The sequence below is a fragment of the Taudactylus pleione genome, unplaced genomic scaffold (assembly GCF_031769625.1).
Source record: "Taudactylus pleione unplaced genomic scaffold, aTauple2 ptg000374l, whole genome shotgun sequence".
NCBI classification, from domain to species: domain Eukaryota; kingdom Metazoa; phylum Chordata; class Amphibia; order Anura; family Myobatrachidae; genus Taudactylus; species Taudactylus pleione.
This window is the reverse complement of record NW_028284775.1, coordinates 2,621,790-2,640,051: the sequence shown is the minus strand read 5'-3', so window position 1 is coordinate 2,640,051 and position 18,262 is coordinate 2,621,790. Positions and strand designations below refer to the sequence as shown.

Sequence of the window (18,262 nt, the reverse complement as noted above, 5' to 3'; positions counted from 1 at the left end):
ATTATCCAGCAGCAAAAAGACAAGAAATAAAAGGTTTAGCACCTATGAGTTTACAATCTAATGGAGAAGCACAAGGCTGAAACAAAAGGGGTGGCTACGAGGCAGAGTGGGAGCACAGGGGTGAGCAGGCTGGGCTATGGGGTGAGAATGCTAGGTTTTATTGAGGAAATTAAATGCTCATAATGACACTGTGCTGTAATGTGCTTGTTCCTCCACCAAGGTTGGGAAGAAGTATAATATGTAAAAGGTCTGAAGGGCCGGTTTCCTTTCTTACAAGTAGTTACCTGTCATATTTTTCTGTCTGGATTGTAATTGAATTGTTTCTGTATAACCATTTGTATAGGTTGTAATGAATGAAAGACTAAATCCAGACCTACTGTATATTTAGAGTGTATTCTGCACTTGACAATAATATATGAATGTCAGAACTGTAACAAGGGCTCTGAGCGCCCTGTGCCAGCCCCGCCCCTTTGCACATGACATCACACATAGGGGGCGGGGCCACTGGCACCCGGAACTGCAGCAGTGCCTAGAGCATCTTGAAGATGTTCTGAGCAGCTGTAATTATGGCAGCTTCGGGCAGCACAACCGTAGTGATTCTGGTTGCAGGGTGCAGTGCCAGTGGAATCAGTATGATTTATGATCTAATCCCGACAGCGGCAGCCTGGCAGGGGTGAAGATCCTGATCGTTCTTTCTGGTTAGTATTGCTAACCTAATTACCTACCCTAACCCTCCTTTAGGGGTGCCTAACCCTAACCTCCCCCCCAAGTGCCTAACCCCTCTCTAAGTGCCTAAACCTACTCCCCCCTTCCCCTGGCCTAACCCTCCTGGGGGGTGCCGGACCCTGAGTTCCCCCCGGGAGCCCTAACCTAACCCTCTCCCCCCCCACTGCTGTCCGCGCCCGGCACCCAGCTTACCTTCGATTTGTATGCCGGGTGTCGGGCTCCCGGTGTAGGCCTAATGACAGGCGTCGGGATTTCGACGCCTGTCATTGGTACCTTGCCGGGATTAGACAGTCGGGAAGCCGGCGGTCGGGATTTCATCTGTTGGCTTCCCGACTCCTTCCCGCGACAGTCACCCTGTTAGCCATGGCAGAAACAGTGCACCCACAAACTAGCGTCACAAGGGGAGGGTGAGGAGGGCCTTGGGTTGGGGGGGTGCGGCCGCACCCGGGTGTCACCTGCTGAGGGATGACACTAAAGTGCCGACTCCTCTACAGTGACAGGAGCCGAGTGCTGCACTGACACATTGAGAGAGCCGGCACTGTACACAGAGTGGTCCCCAGGGGCAGTCTATACCTTCAGGAACCCCGGGAGGTTATTAAAATGGGGGTTTGGCCTGTGAGGCCACACCCCCTGTCCGTGAAGTCATGCCCCTTTTTTTGCACTAGAACCCTCCTCGCACCAGGTGTAGCAGCAGGGAGTGACACCACAGAGCCCTGCACTCCGTATGGCCGCACCAGTCTTACACCCCTAGTTACTGCCCTGACCAATGCACTTGTTTATACAACCAAGTCCTACATTCTAATTGCATGGCTATTTAAGCTTGCGAGCAGGTCCCTCTTACCTTCCTGTCTGTTATTACTTATTACCCAGTATAAATTTATTTCTGTTTTGTTCCCAATTGTAAAGCACAACGGAGTATACTGACGCTATATAAATAAATTTAAACAATAGTTAAATAAGTTCTATCCATTCCGGGGGGACACTTTCATTGAAAATAGTTATTAAAGTATATTTTTCCATGTTATGAAATTTTCCATTAAACATTTACTTACAGTACCTGGGCAATAAGATCACCTTTATTTCAGCAGTATAAGATTGGAATGTTCCAGTGCAGTAATTAATTACTGGTGCTAGGACTTTGAACCATCCTTACATTGTAAATGAGTGATGTAGTAAGTGGCGGGAACAAATATCTGTTTAAACTAAGGGCATTTTCTTTTCTGTATTGAATCACTCTGATATGGGGAAACTAAGGAAGGACAGTGCACATAAGCCTAATGCTTGCAGCCTTCTAGGTAACTGAAACTCCCAATGAAGGTTAAATGGCATTAAGCACAGGACTTGTCCACTGAATGTACTGCATTCATTTCAGGATGTAGGATGTTATTTTGCAGCTGTTTGTATTACAGAGGAAGCAAACGTTCTACCACACTTGACCCCTTAACAAAACTTCATTGAAGCTCAGGATAAGGCTGAACACTGCATTTAATTCTTCTGTATTAATTTTTAGTTGTCTAAGTAAAATGAACAGACTTTGAAGGGAGAGTTTTAGAAAAAACATTGCTACAGTAGTGATCACATTGGTGTGTTTATGGTGCAAGAAAGGATGTGATTATGTGGTTCTGTCCAAAGAAATTTGGCTGCCCTGCATGTGTGCCCTCAGACTTGGTCATTCGGTGATCTGACAGAACACACAGAGCATAGTGTTTGTGGATAGCTTAATTCCTGCTATGGGTGGCCTATTGATATCTGCAATGCCTCTTTGTGGGACATTGCTGCAGAATATTTGAGTGATACCTTTCTGAAAACTAGCATTAGTATATAAGGGATATACTATATAAAGGGGCTAGTGGTAACATTCACATACTTATATTTGCAGATCTTGAAAATGAAATACCACCGCACCTTGGTGGTAATAAGCTGCTTATGTCAATCAAGTACTTACTCCATCATGTCTCACATCAACCAGATCTCTGATCCCTCTCTGCTCACTGTCATACTATTATGGTAAAAGTTTTAATATCTGATTATAGCACCACAATCAGGGCCAGATTAACAATGGGGCGGATGGAGCTACAGCTCCAGGCCTCCACATAAAAATAGGCCCATTGTCATCACAACATGATGATGACTGGCCATCTGCTCTAAACATGGTCAGCCATAAATCATAAGTAGTGAAATGGTATATCTATTTACCTCACAAAATGAAGCATTTTTTTCCTTTACATATTTAGGGAGACATTGGGGCTGAGAGTATAGGGGTGTACACGCCCACATGGCACTGGCCACACCCACACGGCACTGGTCACACCTCCTCTGCTTCTCATATTAGGCCCTTGGTCATTTTCAGCTCCAGGCCCATGTAGCCCTCAATCCGGCCCTGACCACAATAATTGTTACCTATTATCATTTAGATAATGATGGACTCATATTCTGTGCATGACATTTACTCACCTACTGTATACTGTGAGGAGGAAAATGCTGCCTCACCCTAGTCTCATGTCCAAGATTAATATTCTCTCATCCTCATAAATTAACATTCCCTAACTAAAGGTGCGTACACACTAGATGATGTGCTCACGATGTGATATTGTGAGTGATTTCCCTTGAACTCTCCCCGGCACTCCAGGACACGATATGGTGCTAAAAAGTGTCCAATCTGACCAACGATCTATCGGGCGTCCTTAACGATTTCCAGTGTGTCGTGTACAAGATTGGGAGATCTTGCCTGCTGTAGGCAAGATCTCAAAAAAATGCGATGTATGACCAGCGGGGACGCGCATCGGCAACGTGATCATGAGTGGACACTCATGATTTGGACAAATTTTACATGATTTGTCGTTCCGATGTGTTGAAATCGGGCGAATCGTGTAAAATATCGTCTAGTGTGTACGCACCTTAATACATACATTTACTATACATTGGTTGGCTGAGCTTTGTACAGCTAATGTTGCCATTTGTTGGTCTCGCATTGTCTACAATGGCTGATACCTCTGATATAATAAACAAATTTTTGAATACGACAACCAAATCACAAATAGTTGTAGCCAAATAGTTGTTGACAAGACTTACCAACAATCTTCGTTTGGCTTCAAAGTTTTCCAGGAAAGTTGACAATGATCTTTTTGGAATTTCTGTAAATGTTTTTTTTACTGGCTTTATAAATCCATCATCATCTCCTTTGACTGCTTTTTTGTTCTTCTTGCTTCGGTCCTTTTCTGGTTTTATCTTTTTGTCTGTCTTGTCCTTTTTAGCTTTTTCTTTCTTGGAGGGTTTCTCTGCCTTCTCATTTTTCTTTTTCTTTTTTTCAATTTTTTCAGGTTTTTCCTCCTTTCTTTGTTCTTTATCTTTTTTAGGAGGAAAATGTGCCTCTTCAGTAACCTCTTCCACCTGTGATGTTGTGGGTTTCCCAGGGTCAAATTTGTCATCATACTCATTATTTACTATTTTGTCTACTGTTTTCTTTTTTGATGACTTGGTCTTTGTAGGTTTTTTTCGACTTGGTGTAATATCATGAGAGCTGTGGTCTTTTCTATCCGTACGGTTGTCCCCAAATCGCCCTGTGTTTTCTTTTGTACTGTGCTCTGTAGTGGTTGTTGAAATAACTGGAGCATCTGTGTGGGACTCGTAGACCATTGCTTTGTTTATTTTGGTTGTAGTAGCAAAGTGCTTTCCTGTCTGCACATGCTGTCTATCTTTGTGTTTTTCTGTTCTCGCAGGAAAGTAATGACCTGCTGTTTCTGGAGCCCTCGTTGTTACTTCAACTGGCACAAGTAACCTGTGAGTCTCAGTAGTGGCATGGACCTTAGTTGTCCATGGTTTTTGAGTGGTGGGAAGTACTGTTGTTGGTAGCGTTGTTGGTGGCCTTGTTGCTGTAGTCAATATGCGCGTTGTTGCCCTAGTGATAGGAGGAATAGTTGTTGCTTTAGATGTGGGTACAGGTGGAGGTGCTACAAAAGTCTTTCTTGTAGTTTTTAACTTAGATGACCTTGTAGGAACTACAGTTCTCTTTGGTTCCTCCTTCTTAACTGAGACTTGGACAGTGTTAATAGCTTGTGTTGGTTTTATACCACTAGATCCACTGGTGCTGCTACTACTATCCCCATCTTCAGATACTTGTCCCTCTACTCCAGCTGCTTTACATTTTTGCACAAAACCTTTTTGCCTAAGTTTTTCTATTCTCCTTATTGGACTTTGATCAACAACCTCATACATTGCTTCTAGACGAACAGGGTAAGGATACCTTTCCTCTACTTGCAAAGTCTTTTTAAGCAGAACCATACCAAACTTTCCTTTTTCTAGTTTTAGAGAGGCCATCATTTTTGGTACAATTGATGGATCAAGTGGCTGTTCTAAGATCTTTCCTTCATTTGTAATTCGCCTAATTTTGCCCCCTTCCTCTCCTTCCTCATGAAATATGACAATCTGTTGAATATGTCTTTCAGCAAGTTCACAGTACACATCATTTTTGAGGAGACTCATCATTAGTCGGTAATAACCATCAGATGCGTGTGGAGCAGAGATTATCCAAACTCTATTTTTCCCAGCAAAGCTAGCAAGAATATTTGGAGAACTGGAAGCAGAGGGAAACCGTGCTGTTCTAGAGCGGGCAGATGTCACGCTGTCATCCTTCAGCATTCTAACCTGGGGCTGTCTAACACCAGGCCTTTGCTGTGGATTGGCCTTTTTGGCTTGAGCTTGCCCCTCATCTTTCAGCATAGTTTGTGCCAAATTTCTCCTAACTAAATCCTTATTTACAGAGCTACTTTGATTTCTAGATAAATTGTGATTCCTTCTATGGGAAGGTATTGTTCTTACATTGTAAGAATTTTGTGCTGTACGAAGGGTTCCTCTCTTCTCGAGAGGTACTCTCCCATGAGAATTGTCAGAAGCACATATTAACCACACAGTCAGCAAGATGGCCAGACGTAAAATTAGTGTCCAGTTCATTTTTGGATTGTCTACAAAAGACAGAAAAAAAATATTTCAGTACACAATGATACTAACAAGATAATCCCTCACATAAAGTCGCACCACTGGTAATAAATTAGTACTAACAAATGTGTGTCTTGAGGTTCTAGTTACAATTAGGAAATAACACATTTGGCCTACAGTTTCGATCAAAGCTTGCAAAATTCTCAAAGCCCACCATATGCTCTGTATGTGCTTTTGTATGTTTACTGTCGCTCGAACAACTCTTATAGTAAATAAGTATTCATCCCTGTTGTTATATTACTGTCACTTCTGAATACTTCATCAGTTATCCTTTTTATAATAGCCACTCAAGCTGCAGCACATAAGAGTTTTCCATGTGTATGTGGTCTAAAGCACTAATGTCAGTTGGGACGTATAGCACATGGCTAAAACACATCACAATTTGAGGTCCTTTGAAGAACAGTTTGACAATACACATGATCACTAAATGCAAACACAGGGTAGACATTAAACATAAAAAATTATATATGAACATCTTTTATGCATTCATAGTCTGGATGTAGTCGGCAACTTGGCGCACACAATGATGGCGGACAGAATCCTGTCGCCGAAATCCCGACAACAGTCAGAATCCCAATAACTGCAATCCCAACGGTGAGTATTAGGGTTAAGGTTAGGTTTAAGGCTAGGGGTTAGGGTTAGGCACTATGGGGAGGGTTAGGGTTAGGCTTCAGGAGGGTTAGGGTTAGGCTGCAGGAAAGATGGATCAGTGGTAGGGCTAGGGGATGGGTTAGAAGATGTACTGTACCTGCATGAGTCTGGATTTCCACCATCGGTATTACGCTGCCGGGATTCTGACTGCCGGCATTATCAGTGCCGGGATCGCGTACCTGACCCTCATAGTCAGCCTACATTGGAAGCTATTCTATATATTCTATATTGTCAGGTCATTCTTCTGAGGGAAATATTTGCTGACTAGAGTGAGCCTAAGAATAGTAATGAGTACATCACCTATGTAGAGCGCATTGTTAGTACTTTTTTTCGAAAACAGACTTTGAAGCCTTTTTTTGCTATTTATTTAGTCCATCAGACATTTGATAAAAGTAATATACTGACAATGTGTTCCTCATTGTTAGTGATCTCCTAATCAATATTTTAAGTGAGATGTGCTCTTCTGACACTTAAGCTGCATACACACACAACGATTTTTTTAATGATTATCGTTAAACGATATCGTTTAACGATAATTGATGGCAAAAATCGTTCACTTTCTGAGTCAAACGATGAACGATTTTCGTTCATGCGCGTTCACGTTTGTAGTTTGTCGTTTGTAGTTTGTCGTTCAGTCAGACTTGTCAACTCAGCGATTTTCATTAAGGGAATATGCAAAAATCGTTTGTAGTTCATAAAAATAGTTCATGACATTTAGTAAATGAACAACTTTAGTAAACGATTTTAGTAAATTTTTTCAAGGGAAAAAATCGTTTACTAAAATCGTTCATTAAAAAAATCGTTGTGTGTGTATGCAGCTTTAGGGGTAAATTTACTACAGGTCAATTTTAATCTATTTTAATTGATTAAAAATCAATCTAAATTGATCAACATCGATGTTGTGCTTTAGGGGACTAATCACACATTTACTAAAAGACAATTTTTTTATATTGATTTTTAAGTGTTAGTAAATGTACGATTTAGCCCTGAAGCACAACATCAATGTTCATCAATCAATTTAGATAGATTTTTAATTGATTAAAATCAAACTTTAGTAAATTTATCCCTTATGGTCTGATTCAGAGGTGCACATAGACGTCGCTATTGTTTTTTGCCAAAACCGCGTCTGTGTCTGTATATAAATGCCGCGACAGATGATCTTCCAACTGAGATGACCACTGGCAGTGGCGCTACCATCGGATGCACCATCGAAAGTGAACATGGTATCCTGTGTCAGCACTACTGCATCTTTAGACGTCAGCATCTGCCTATCCACCCCACACTGTTACCTCCCAGGAACACCCATTGAATTCCACTTCTCTTGCATTCAAATTCGTTCTGCGTCTCCTGGCGGTAACCAATCAGGAAGCATGCGCAGTACTTCCACCATCAGCCAGCTGAGTGCATATCGGCATTGATTGCAGCTAGCGTGCACCTCTGAATCAGGCCCTTAATGTGGTGACAATCAGTGTATCATGGGTGGGTAAAGCACTGTCTAAAAGAAAATAATCATTCATTTGATTATAGAAATTTGCAGGAAAAAGTTTTTAAGTCTCATAAGTTTCAGGAGAAGCTTCATTACTGTGGTTAGTGATTAGTTTAGTACATTCTCCTCACACAAAACATATTGATGTTGTATAGAACAACAATAGATTTCAAACATGGTTTTGCACTGTATGCATGCCTCTAAGCCTAAATAAATATATCCCTACTATGTTAGAGATATCTCAATACAAATTATAAGGATTCTTATATATTTTGTCAGCTGTGGTTACAAATTTGCAATGGTACTGTACCTTCCTATTTCCTTCATTGTATCGTGGAACAACATATAGTGGTACCGTATTTAGGGCTGCCATCCAAATTATGGTCCCTGGGACTGTCACCCCACCGGGCCCCGCCCCCCCCCAAAAAAGGGGACCCCCTGCCCACCCCACAACAACAGACAATTATCTTCATCATCTCCCTCATTTTTCTGTTCTGAACTCCTGGCTGACGTAAAATGCAGAATATGGTATCAAATCACAGAATGTCTTGGTCCAAGATATGATAGAGTAGCCAATTTATTCATATCAACACAGACAGCACATGGTCTCACTTACACCTATATGTGGTATGCATCAACTTTGTCTGGGTCTTCTTGACAGAGAGAGTTCAAGGAAAGTGTTATAGACATGTCTTGTATCAGAAATATTTGTGTGTATGTATATATATATATATATATTAAAATGTGCACAAGCCTAGCCCCTGCTGTGTACACACCTGAGCAATGGATCAGACGCTCACACGATGGGTCTATCAATTCAACAATTTGGTAATTGGTATGCACAAACAATATTGTGCATACACACTTACCAATATGCCACCCGACATGTCTGGCCACAGGAACCAGTAGTGGTATAATTTTCGGCGGTTCCTGGGTCAGCATATGGGTTGGTAGGTGGGAAGGCCATACTGCAGGCTTGCCTACCCTCCCGATTTGGTCAGGAACCTCCCGAATATCGGGTGCCGCTCCCGACCTCCCGGAAAGGCATGCAAGCCTCCCGGCTGCCGCCTGGCCCACCACCCACTAATAGAAATCCACACAGCGGCGGGGGGGGGGCGATGACACGATTTGCGCTGAATAGGTCACCCCGGCCCCGCCTCTGCTTCACAATGCCTTTAATGATGGCATTGTGAAGAGGGGGCGGGGCCACGATGACACGATCATGTGGCTCCGCCCTAATCCATCATCAGTGTCCGGCTATGCCCCCGCACTATGCAGGCATTCAGCTCCCTCCTGGAAGGAGGGAGCTGAATGTCGGCAAGTATGCCGTACAGCAGCCAGATGTACTGATCTATCTGCAAGATATATATTGGCATCGGCTGTGCTGCACAGCTGACCAGATATGTCTGTGAACGACATCGTTCACAGACATATCGTCTGTACACACCAGCAGATGCACTATGCGATACGTCATTCGGTGCCAAACGAACAATATGTTGCATAGTGTGTACCCAGCATTATGGCGCCTAGTTTAACTCCACAGGTCACCCAGAAATATCAACCTGACCCATATCAATCTGCTACTGCACTTATCACTTGAGCCCAAGCTAAATAAGTCAGGTGTCAGGTAGTCATTGCTAAGTTCAAGAGCACAAACATAATTCCCAGATAAAATAGTGTAGATCTGGTCAATATCTATTCACATCTAGGCAAAAATTCAATTAAACTAGGGCCACAATGCTGGTTTCCAGCTTAGCGCATGCACTAACTGAATCGTCACTGGCACTTTAAGTTGGAAAATACAAGTTACCGCTACTAAACACCCAGCTTTAGGCACTGTAACCTACATCTCCAGACTTAGGCCCGTATTCAATGTAAGGCGAAAAGTCGGAAAAGTTTTGCCTGTCCGACTTTCCGCCTCCTTCACCTGTTTCGGAGGTGAAAACTTTTCTTGTGCGTCCCCACTTTCGTCCTATTCAATTCCAAAACCGAGTGAAAACGGAAAATGGCAAATGCAGAACAGGCGGAAAGTACTGTCAGGTGTGGGGAAATCAGGCTGTACCCCAAAAAGAGATGCACTAACATAGGTAATCAAAGTAGATGTGTACTAATAGCCCTAATAAAAGTGTTTGGGGTACTTAAATAGTTTAAATTGCTTCTTATTAGCGTCTTTGTAAAAGTGGGAAGAATGGCATAAAGCTGTATTTTTTTGTGGAAATAAGTAGTCCAGTAAAATTTGGGATACTTGAAAAAGGGTGCTAGCATATATTTATGTCTCTAAAGTGAACTTTTAAGAAACGCACCTGCGGCATGCACCTGCAATCTTAAAAACACCTGACCCATCCTTGCAGACCCCCAAGAAGTCTATTTCGCTAGTTTTTATGCTTGTCCCCCCACTTTGTACTTTTTCACCCACAAAATGAGAGTACTTTTTTGGGGTGTTCTGAGGTAATGTTCTTTATTTTTTTGTTGATTTGTCCTTTGGGAGGCTGTCCCAAGGGTTCTGAGTTGTTTCCCCATGTTTGCACAGCAGAATAATGATTTTGCACTTTTTTCCTCCTGCTATTCATAGGAGATACTTTTCCGCCTATCACATTGCATTGTTTCCACTTAGGTGAAATCTTCCTGGAATTGAATATAGAGATACTTTGAAACAGGCGGAAAGTCCGAATCCGCGGAAACTTTTCACCAAATGGCACTTTTCGACTCTAATTGAATACGGCCCTTAAGTGCAGGGCGCGATGGGGGCAATTGAATAACTCTGGGAACTGATTCCCGTGGCTATTCAAATCTCACTGAATTGAATCGCCCATTACAATTGTTGTTTTAATAAAGTATCAATGACCCCCTCAACATTATACAGTTTGATGGATGAAACACTATGCTATCTTCTACAACCAATAATAAGCAGATTAACACTAGTTTAGACCCTCATTAAATACAATACTCAACACCAGCCTCACAATAGTTTACGTTAAACTGAAACCAAATTGTAATTAGCATCATAGGTTTGTGAAGATATGTTCACAATTTATTATATACTTTACAGTTATTGTATTTATGCACTACTCAGTTTTTAATACTATTTTGCTTATACTTCCATTCATTTATTTTAATGTGTTTTATTTTATTTTATATAACCCACATTTCTCATATATTTTTTTATGCCAGTTTACATATTTTTTACCTGGACATTTTCTCTGTGTTTTACTGCAAAATATTGTACAGTATATAGACAATTTACATAAGGCAAATTAAAATATTATATTAAATGTTGATGTTTTATTACCTCCCCAACCTGGATGTAACTCAACCCTCCCCCAACATTTTGAACTTCTATCTGACTACGGCTGAACATTTGGTTTCCTGAAATATTTTGGCTTATTGAACAAATGCTTCAATGTTGTCCACTAGATGCAATCGTCTGTATCAATATGGCCCAGTATAGTAATATAGTAAATATGCTGCTTGTGGGGAGCCAGCAGGAATGCTAGTAACTTAGATGCAGCACATAAAGGGTTAAACCCTTCTCCAAGTAGCACATTGCAAGGAAAGTCAACTTTAGCTGCTATAGGGGAAAGCAAGCAGGGGCGTAATATAGGTGAAAAAACATGTCAGGGAAAAAACTATTTTTTTTTCTATCAAATGATCATTCACAATGTGCTGATTATAAACAAAAGTTTAACAACATCCATCCCCCTTTGCATGCTTTTAACATCATACAAACCATGTTTAGAGTTTTCAAACCTTTAAATGCCACAAATTAGTGCAGTATACATTAGTAATACCTAATCTTGTACAGTTATTGCTTGTGTCTCTTAGTTTATACACAGATTGTATGATTGCTACATACTCTTTAAATATATGAAACAACTATGGACATTTTTTTTTTAAGTTTAGAAAAACTACAGTGGTAGCATTGAAACAAAATGACTGTTTAATGTACATAAGGCAGATTGCAGTTAGTTTTATTACCTTGTCTGCTACCAATTACACATCCATTTCTATCTTTTGATGAAGTCAGCTGTTTTCTTAAAGCATCTGGTTCCTTAAACGATCGCAGTATTCTCCCTCATTTTCCTCTTCTCCTTGGTCCTTTGTTTGTGGAGGGGATGAGTATGAATTAATATAACGTATATTCCTGTCTGAAGGAAATGACACAAGTTTTACTTAGACCAGTGTTTATTCTTCTCCCAGACTCCTATTTCCTGTGCACTTTTAATATTTTGTTTCAGTGAGAGGAGTTTAGGGAAAATGTCTTCTCCACTGTAAACCAAACTCACACAAGAGAGCAACAGCCACTGCAAGCCAGAGAGAAAATTTGGGAAGAATTTAACTGATCAGCAGAACACCGCCTCTTGTCCAATGAAAGCACTGAGGGAGGGCAGAGAGAGAGGACTGAAGATTTCTTGTGGGGCTGAAACATTACACATCATCAGAAAGCCAGCATGTAATCTACATAGAGTATACCAAATAGACTTGGGTCCTGATTTATTATTGTTTTGGACATTTTAAGAAGTAAGAACACATGATAATCATTAACAGCGTAAACTAGTTAAAACAACAGAACATTAAACACATAAAAATACTAAAATTTAAAGGGAAAACTGTATATACTTTGTTTATAGGTTGGATTTTTTTCTGTTTTAATTATTTAACAAAAAGTTCTTGCAATCGTTATTTAGCATAGCTAAGGTAAAACTGAGCCACAAGTGGCACAGAATGCCATATTACCAGAGAGATAATAGCAATTGACCTTGGCAGTAATACCTTCCGAAAGACCCATCTCAGAGTCAATAAAACATTGAAGTAGATTAATTTACTATTTAAATATATCTTGTTTTATTTATTCCTGAATTTTTATTTTGTGAATTTTGCATAGCACAGCTTTTATATAGCATTGCATTTTATTGTAACCATTGTAAATGCTAACATATTGGTGACATTCACTGAAGGCTGTAAAGCTCTGTAAAGCGCTGCGGAATATGTGTGCGCTATATAAATAACTGGTAATAATAAATAAATAAAAGCGCTTCAGCGATAAATCTGAAAAAAAAAAAAAAAAACCACAAGGTCTTGTAAAGTAATGCTCACGTCCTTGTTCCACCACAGTATATAGTACATGGCGACATTTAATAAAAGTGGTTCACAAATAAATGTGCAAAAAAGAACCACAAGCTATTCCAAGGTAATGTTCACCACAGTATATAGTACATTGGTGATATTTAATAAAAGTGGTTTACAGATAAATGTGCAAAAAAAGGGCCACTAGCCCTTCTGTGGTTATCCTCACTTCCCTGCTTCACCACAGGATATAGTGCATTGGTGCCCAAGCCTTTGTCTGTTACCCAGGTATCCAGAGGAGTGTGGGAAGCATTTACTATTTACAACATAGTTACTGCCTGTAAGTCTATTGAAATATTCTCCAAAGAGTCTTTCAGAAAAAAATGGCCGATAGCATTTAAAAATATCTTACATTCCATTAACTGAAAAGTACATATACAATGTTATATATTTCAAACATATAGTACACATCACTGAGTAAAGAAGAAAAAACAAATACATGCCCACTCAAAACTATCTCACTTTGTATCTCACTTATTTCACTTTCGCAATTATAGTATTTCACAATTAATACAGGGCCTGATTCAGAGAACTAATATTCTAATGCAGCAGGAGGCGTCTGTAGGAATAAGATGCCTCCTGTCAGCATTTGTGGTCTGAGTGCTGGGTCCAAAGACGCAGCCTCGGATCACCATCGCGACCAGCAGGATGTGAGGGGGTCATGGGGGACCCCTGTCTGACAGCCCAGCTTATCTATATCTATGACATTTACTGACAAGTTATAAAAAAGTCCCATGATAAGATGGGTGGGTCCTGGGCCAAGGTGAAGGAAGTCACATCCTTCGAAGTACTATACATAAAAAAAGACATAAACATGACATGAGGTTCTTAGAGCACATTTTTACCAAACTGTGAATGAGCATCTACTGCAATAAGGCACAACTTTTCCAAATATTTGACCATTTTGGTATTTTATGCACATACAGAATGCATATAGTATGCCTCTTATTAAGGGTCAAATGTATCACAAGGAGTGGTAAATGGAGGGACCACAGCAGATATCAAAGAAGTTAATTCTGGGGATGCTTAATATTTGCAGATATCCTTCAATTATTATTTTAATCAATATGCAGCTAAATGACTTATAACTTCACTGGTTGTCATCTGTGATATTTAAAATTTGACACCTGTTAAACACACTACCCATACTGCCAGGCGCGTTACAAGATATTTGAAGGCCCCATAGCAAAAGTTGTAAGGGCCCCTATGTACCACACAATGGTGAAAACTGTATATAACACATGTAACTTTGACAACGAAAATGGCCGCCCTCAGCTCTGGGCCCCATTGCAGCTGCACCCCTTACACCTGTGGTAATCATGAAATATATTTTAATTAGGGATGTGCAGGCTCGGATAGGTTCGAGTTTGCACGTGGAGTTCGGATTTTTCCCTCCAAAAAAACGGAACTCAGAACGAGGCAAAACGTCATCTTGCATGGACGAACATCATCATTCCTGGTCTTTTGTCCAGGAATGATGATGTTCGTCCATGCAAGATGACGTTTTGCCTCGTTCTGAGTTCCGTTTTTTTGGAGGGAAAAATCCGAACTCCACGTGCAAACTCGAACCTATCCGAGCCTGCACATCCCTAATTTTAATACAATATATGTACAAATAACTGCCAAATAAATTCTCTGTTTATAGCAGCCTTCCTCTTGAGTGCGTGAGTGAATGTGTATAATTAGTTACTTTCATTCTGATTAAAAGGATTGTACATCTAACTGTAATAAATATCAAGTGCTTGATTTTGATATTGGGCAATAAAGGTTTGATGAGGGGTTCAGTGCCTTGCAGGGCAGAATCTTATACAGTATTTCTGGAGCTGCTCACAATTAGTCTGTTGCCTCCTTCTCATTAAAACAATATAAGGAAAAATAATTAAAAAAAACATCCTCATTTATCCCAGGTAGGTGTACAACTGTAAAGTTAGAAGACCAGAGGCAAATGCTTTTCACAGTCATCCAAAGTACTTAATGTGCCCGGTTCTGTTATACTGTACATTGTTTGGGCTTAGTTTACTTCAGTACCTCCTGGCAAGAGCTGAAATGAAAGCTAGTGGGCAGTTTGCCATCTAAATTTTGATGCTGGCCACCCTCACTGTAGCCTTGATGCTCCTGTAGCCTTATCCCCTTATCTCTGTGTCCATAGGTCTCCATTGCAGCATTACCGCATCACCCCCACCCTCCCGTGTCCATATGTCCTTATTGTAGTATTATCCCCCACCACTTCCAACAGCAATAGATTCCTTAGTGGCATTACCCCCTTCCCCCATCCACCCAGTGGCAATAGACCCACCTGCAGGAGCATATTTATAATGGGTGCAGGGTGTGCGATGCACACGGGCCCCTGGGTCCAGAGGGGGCCCACACTGCACACCTAGCACGCAGTAGTGGTACCCTTATACATTATTGCACACAGAAAAGCCCCTTACACTACACATTAATGCACCTTGCACATTATACCACACAACAATGCCCTTCACAGATTATGCCACATAGTAGTAGTGCCCCATATAACACATTACGCACAATAGTACACATTAGACCCCCCCTAGCAACTCACCTATCATGTCCCTCCATCAGCCTCTCGCCTCCCCCTGTGTGCCATCAGCAGCCAGCAGGTGTGGATTTGGTGCCGGGCTAGCAGCTAATTACAGCTGGCACACTGGCAGGCAGCGGCAGACATGGACAGACAGCGCTGACGCATTTTGAATCTGGCACCGATCTCGCGGACCGACAGCCAATTCATGTGCTGCCATTGCTGATTGGCTGCCGGTCCGCAAACCCTGATTGCCTCGCGAACGGTGGTGCTGTCTCTGCATGTCTGTCTGCCGGTGCGCCAGATGTAATCAGCTTATGGGCTGGCACCAAATCAACACTGCTGCCTCCCGGGCCCCCCTTGGTGGCACTGACTGGAGCGGCCCTCCTTGTGTGAGTGACTGGGTGCAGGGGGTCACAGAGGCAGCTCGGGCAAACAGTGGGGTCCTTTTCATGATCAATGTAATGGGGTTATAGGCGTGGACAATGTAAACTAAACAAATAAAGGCTGCAGGTGTACTTCAGGGTCCAGTCTTCAACCAGGACAACGCCGGATATCCCAGCTAGTATTTTTATAATAATGATAGAGAGTGCCGCAGAAATCGGACCTACAGTCCTCATGTTCTTACACATTTACACAGTTGCTTATTTTATATTGAGAATGCATATCAAATCAATAAAAAAGAGGTACAATACAACCTCTAAATAGTAACTGTGACTATTGGTTTATATATATATATACTTGATTTTTTTTTTTTATTATTTCTTCATTCTAATAATATTTCAACAGTTTGTCTACAAATCTTTTTTCCAGTCCAAGTCAGTGTTTAAGTCATGCATTCCTTACAGTCGCCCGAGAGGCATGCAGCAGACAATAGACTCTCATCACGGGAGAATGCTTAACGCAGACTATGTGTGTTTCCAGTTGCCAGATTATTGTAGCCAGATGTTGAGCCATATTCTGTAAATGTTGCACTTGTACAGAACTGCATAGCCTGCTATAATAATTCCAGGAGTGGTGTTACACAGTTGCACTGTAATTCGTAACTAAAAATCTATCAATCATAGTTTTACACTTGACAGAAATAGAATAAAGATTAGATTAAAGTACATAAAATTATGGGCAATGCTGTGCTGTTTTTTTCATAATAATATGGTGTTTAAATTACCATAATGAGATAAATTTACTAAGCGACATCTTGTAGAAGCCGTAGATTCTCGGGGTGTGTACACCCAAAATTTAAAACTGCAAATCTATTTAAAGCAGAGCATGCCAAGTTTTGCTTTAAAAAAAGCATTGCCTTTTTGTTTTGCAAGCCGCCGCTTAATAAATGTGCACCTACAGTACTGTATGTCATAAGCACAAAGGGAAGGGTAGGTTTCCGCAAAGGACTTTTTATGAATAATAATATGTAATTTATTATAGACAGACCAACGATAGATAGGTAATGTGTCCCAATTAAAGGATCATATCTTATATGGTTGGTGGTGCACCCTGAGTCAGTATGTTTAATAGTATGCTTAGTGTACACAAGAAAAAAGAAAGACTCTTTGTTGGAGCACTCTTATTCAAACAGATAGAATAGTAGTAAAGTATAAGTTTTAATTCAACATTCAAATAAAATAGTAATATCCAATATGAGAGGAGGGGGACAATACAAAAATACAAGTAAAATATATCTAAACATATATTTTACTTGTATTTTATAATTTTTTACTTTGTATTCTATCATTTTGAGTAAGACTTCCCCAACAAAGAGTCTTTCTTTTTTCTTCTGTAAGTCTACAGTACTGTATAACATGTCAGGAAACCGATCTACTGTACATTACAATGCTCTATAGACTAAGCTTGGAGCCCTCTTACTTCTTCGTCTGTTACTTTTCTTACTGATTTTGGTTACAAATGTAAAATGCTACAAAAAATATTGGTGTTGTATAAATAAATGTTAATAATAAATGTTAATAAAAAAAACAGCCAATTTAAGAACATATTTGCTTACTCTTCTGGCATATCTGGGAGACTCCTGAATTATGTGGGCTCCTGAGAGAGCAGTCCAGCCTTTCGGATCCTCCCACTTTCTCCATCCCCAGAGGACAAGAGTTGCAGTCAGTTGCGTAATCATAGCCCCTCACTGCCTGGTGCTGCAAACCTTGAAACAGCCCCACACCTGCTCCTGTCCTGCAGGATCTATTTGTGTCATTAGGCGCCAAAGTGACATGATGATCATAGGATCACTTCACATTGGCCCCGCCCCCTCTTCACGGACCGCGATTCCCGGCATTATGCTCCTAGGAAGTGAGAGGGATGCGGGAGGGCCACCCACTCTTTGGTAAGCCAGGGGGATTCCCTGTAAATTCGGGAGTCTCCCGGAGGTTCTGAGAGAGTAGGTAAGTATGCAGTTATACGGATAGAACAGACATTTTTAGATGTTTCATTTTACTCAGGTAACTTGCATATGACAGGCCACCAGTGTAACATTTCAGTGTGCAAAATGAAATAATGATCTAACTTGTGAACAAAGTTAAGCAAGATGCTGTAATAAATATGTTTAATTTGTATTATGGCACTCATTTATGGCAGCTCAGAGGTTTTCCCACTCCAGCTGTACATAAAGACATAAACACTGCGGGAAGTATATTTAGATTCAACTTATCAGTAAAGTAACAATATTACAAGGTAAACAAAGCTAGTGACAGTGGATAAGACAATGATCTACTTCACCTAAGTAAAGCTATTGTTAC

At 40.8% G+C, this 18,262-nt stretch overlaps 1 protein-coding gene across 1 annotated transcript in view; it reads right to left on the bottom strand.

Moving 5' to 3' along the window:
* The window catches only part of CCDC80 (coiled-coil domain containing 80), a 163,925-nt gene extending 151,822 nt beyond the window's left edge, over nucleotides 1–12,103 (bottom strand). The window contains exons 1-2 of the mRNA XM_088444918.1: nucleotides 11,834–12,103; nucleotides 3,799–5,687 (exon numbers count right to left, since the gene is read on the bottom strand). Coding sequence (XP_088301044.1) covers nucleotides 3,799–5,676 — 1,878 coding nt within the window. The 5' untranslated portion in view covers nucleotides 5,677–5,687; nucleotides 11,834–12,103. The remainder of the gene's footprint in view (nucleotides 1–3,798; nucleotides 5,688–11,833) is intronic.
* Nucleotides 12,104–18,262: the final 6,159 nt, after the last annotated feature.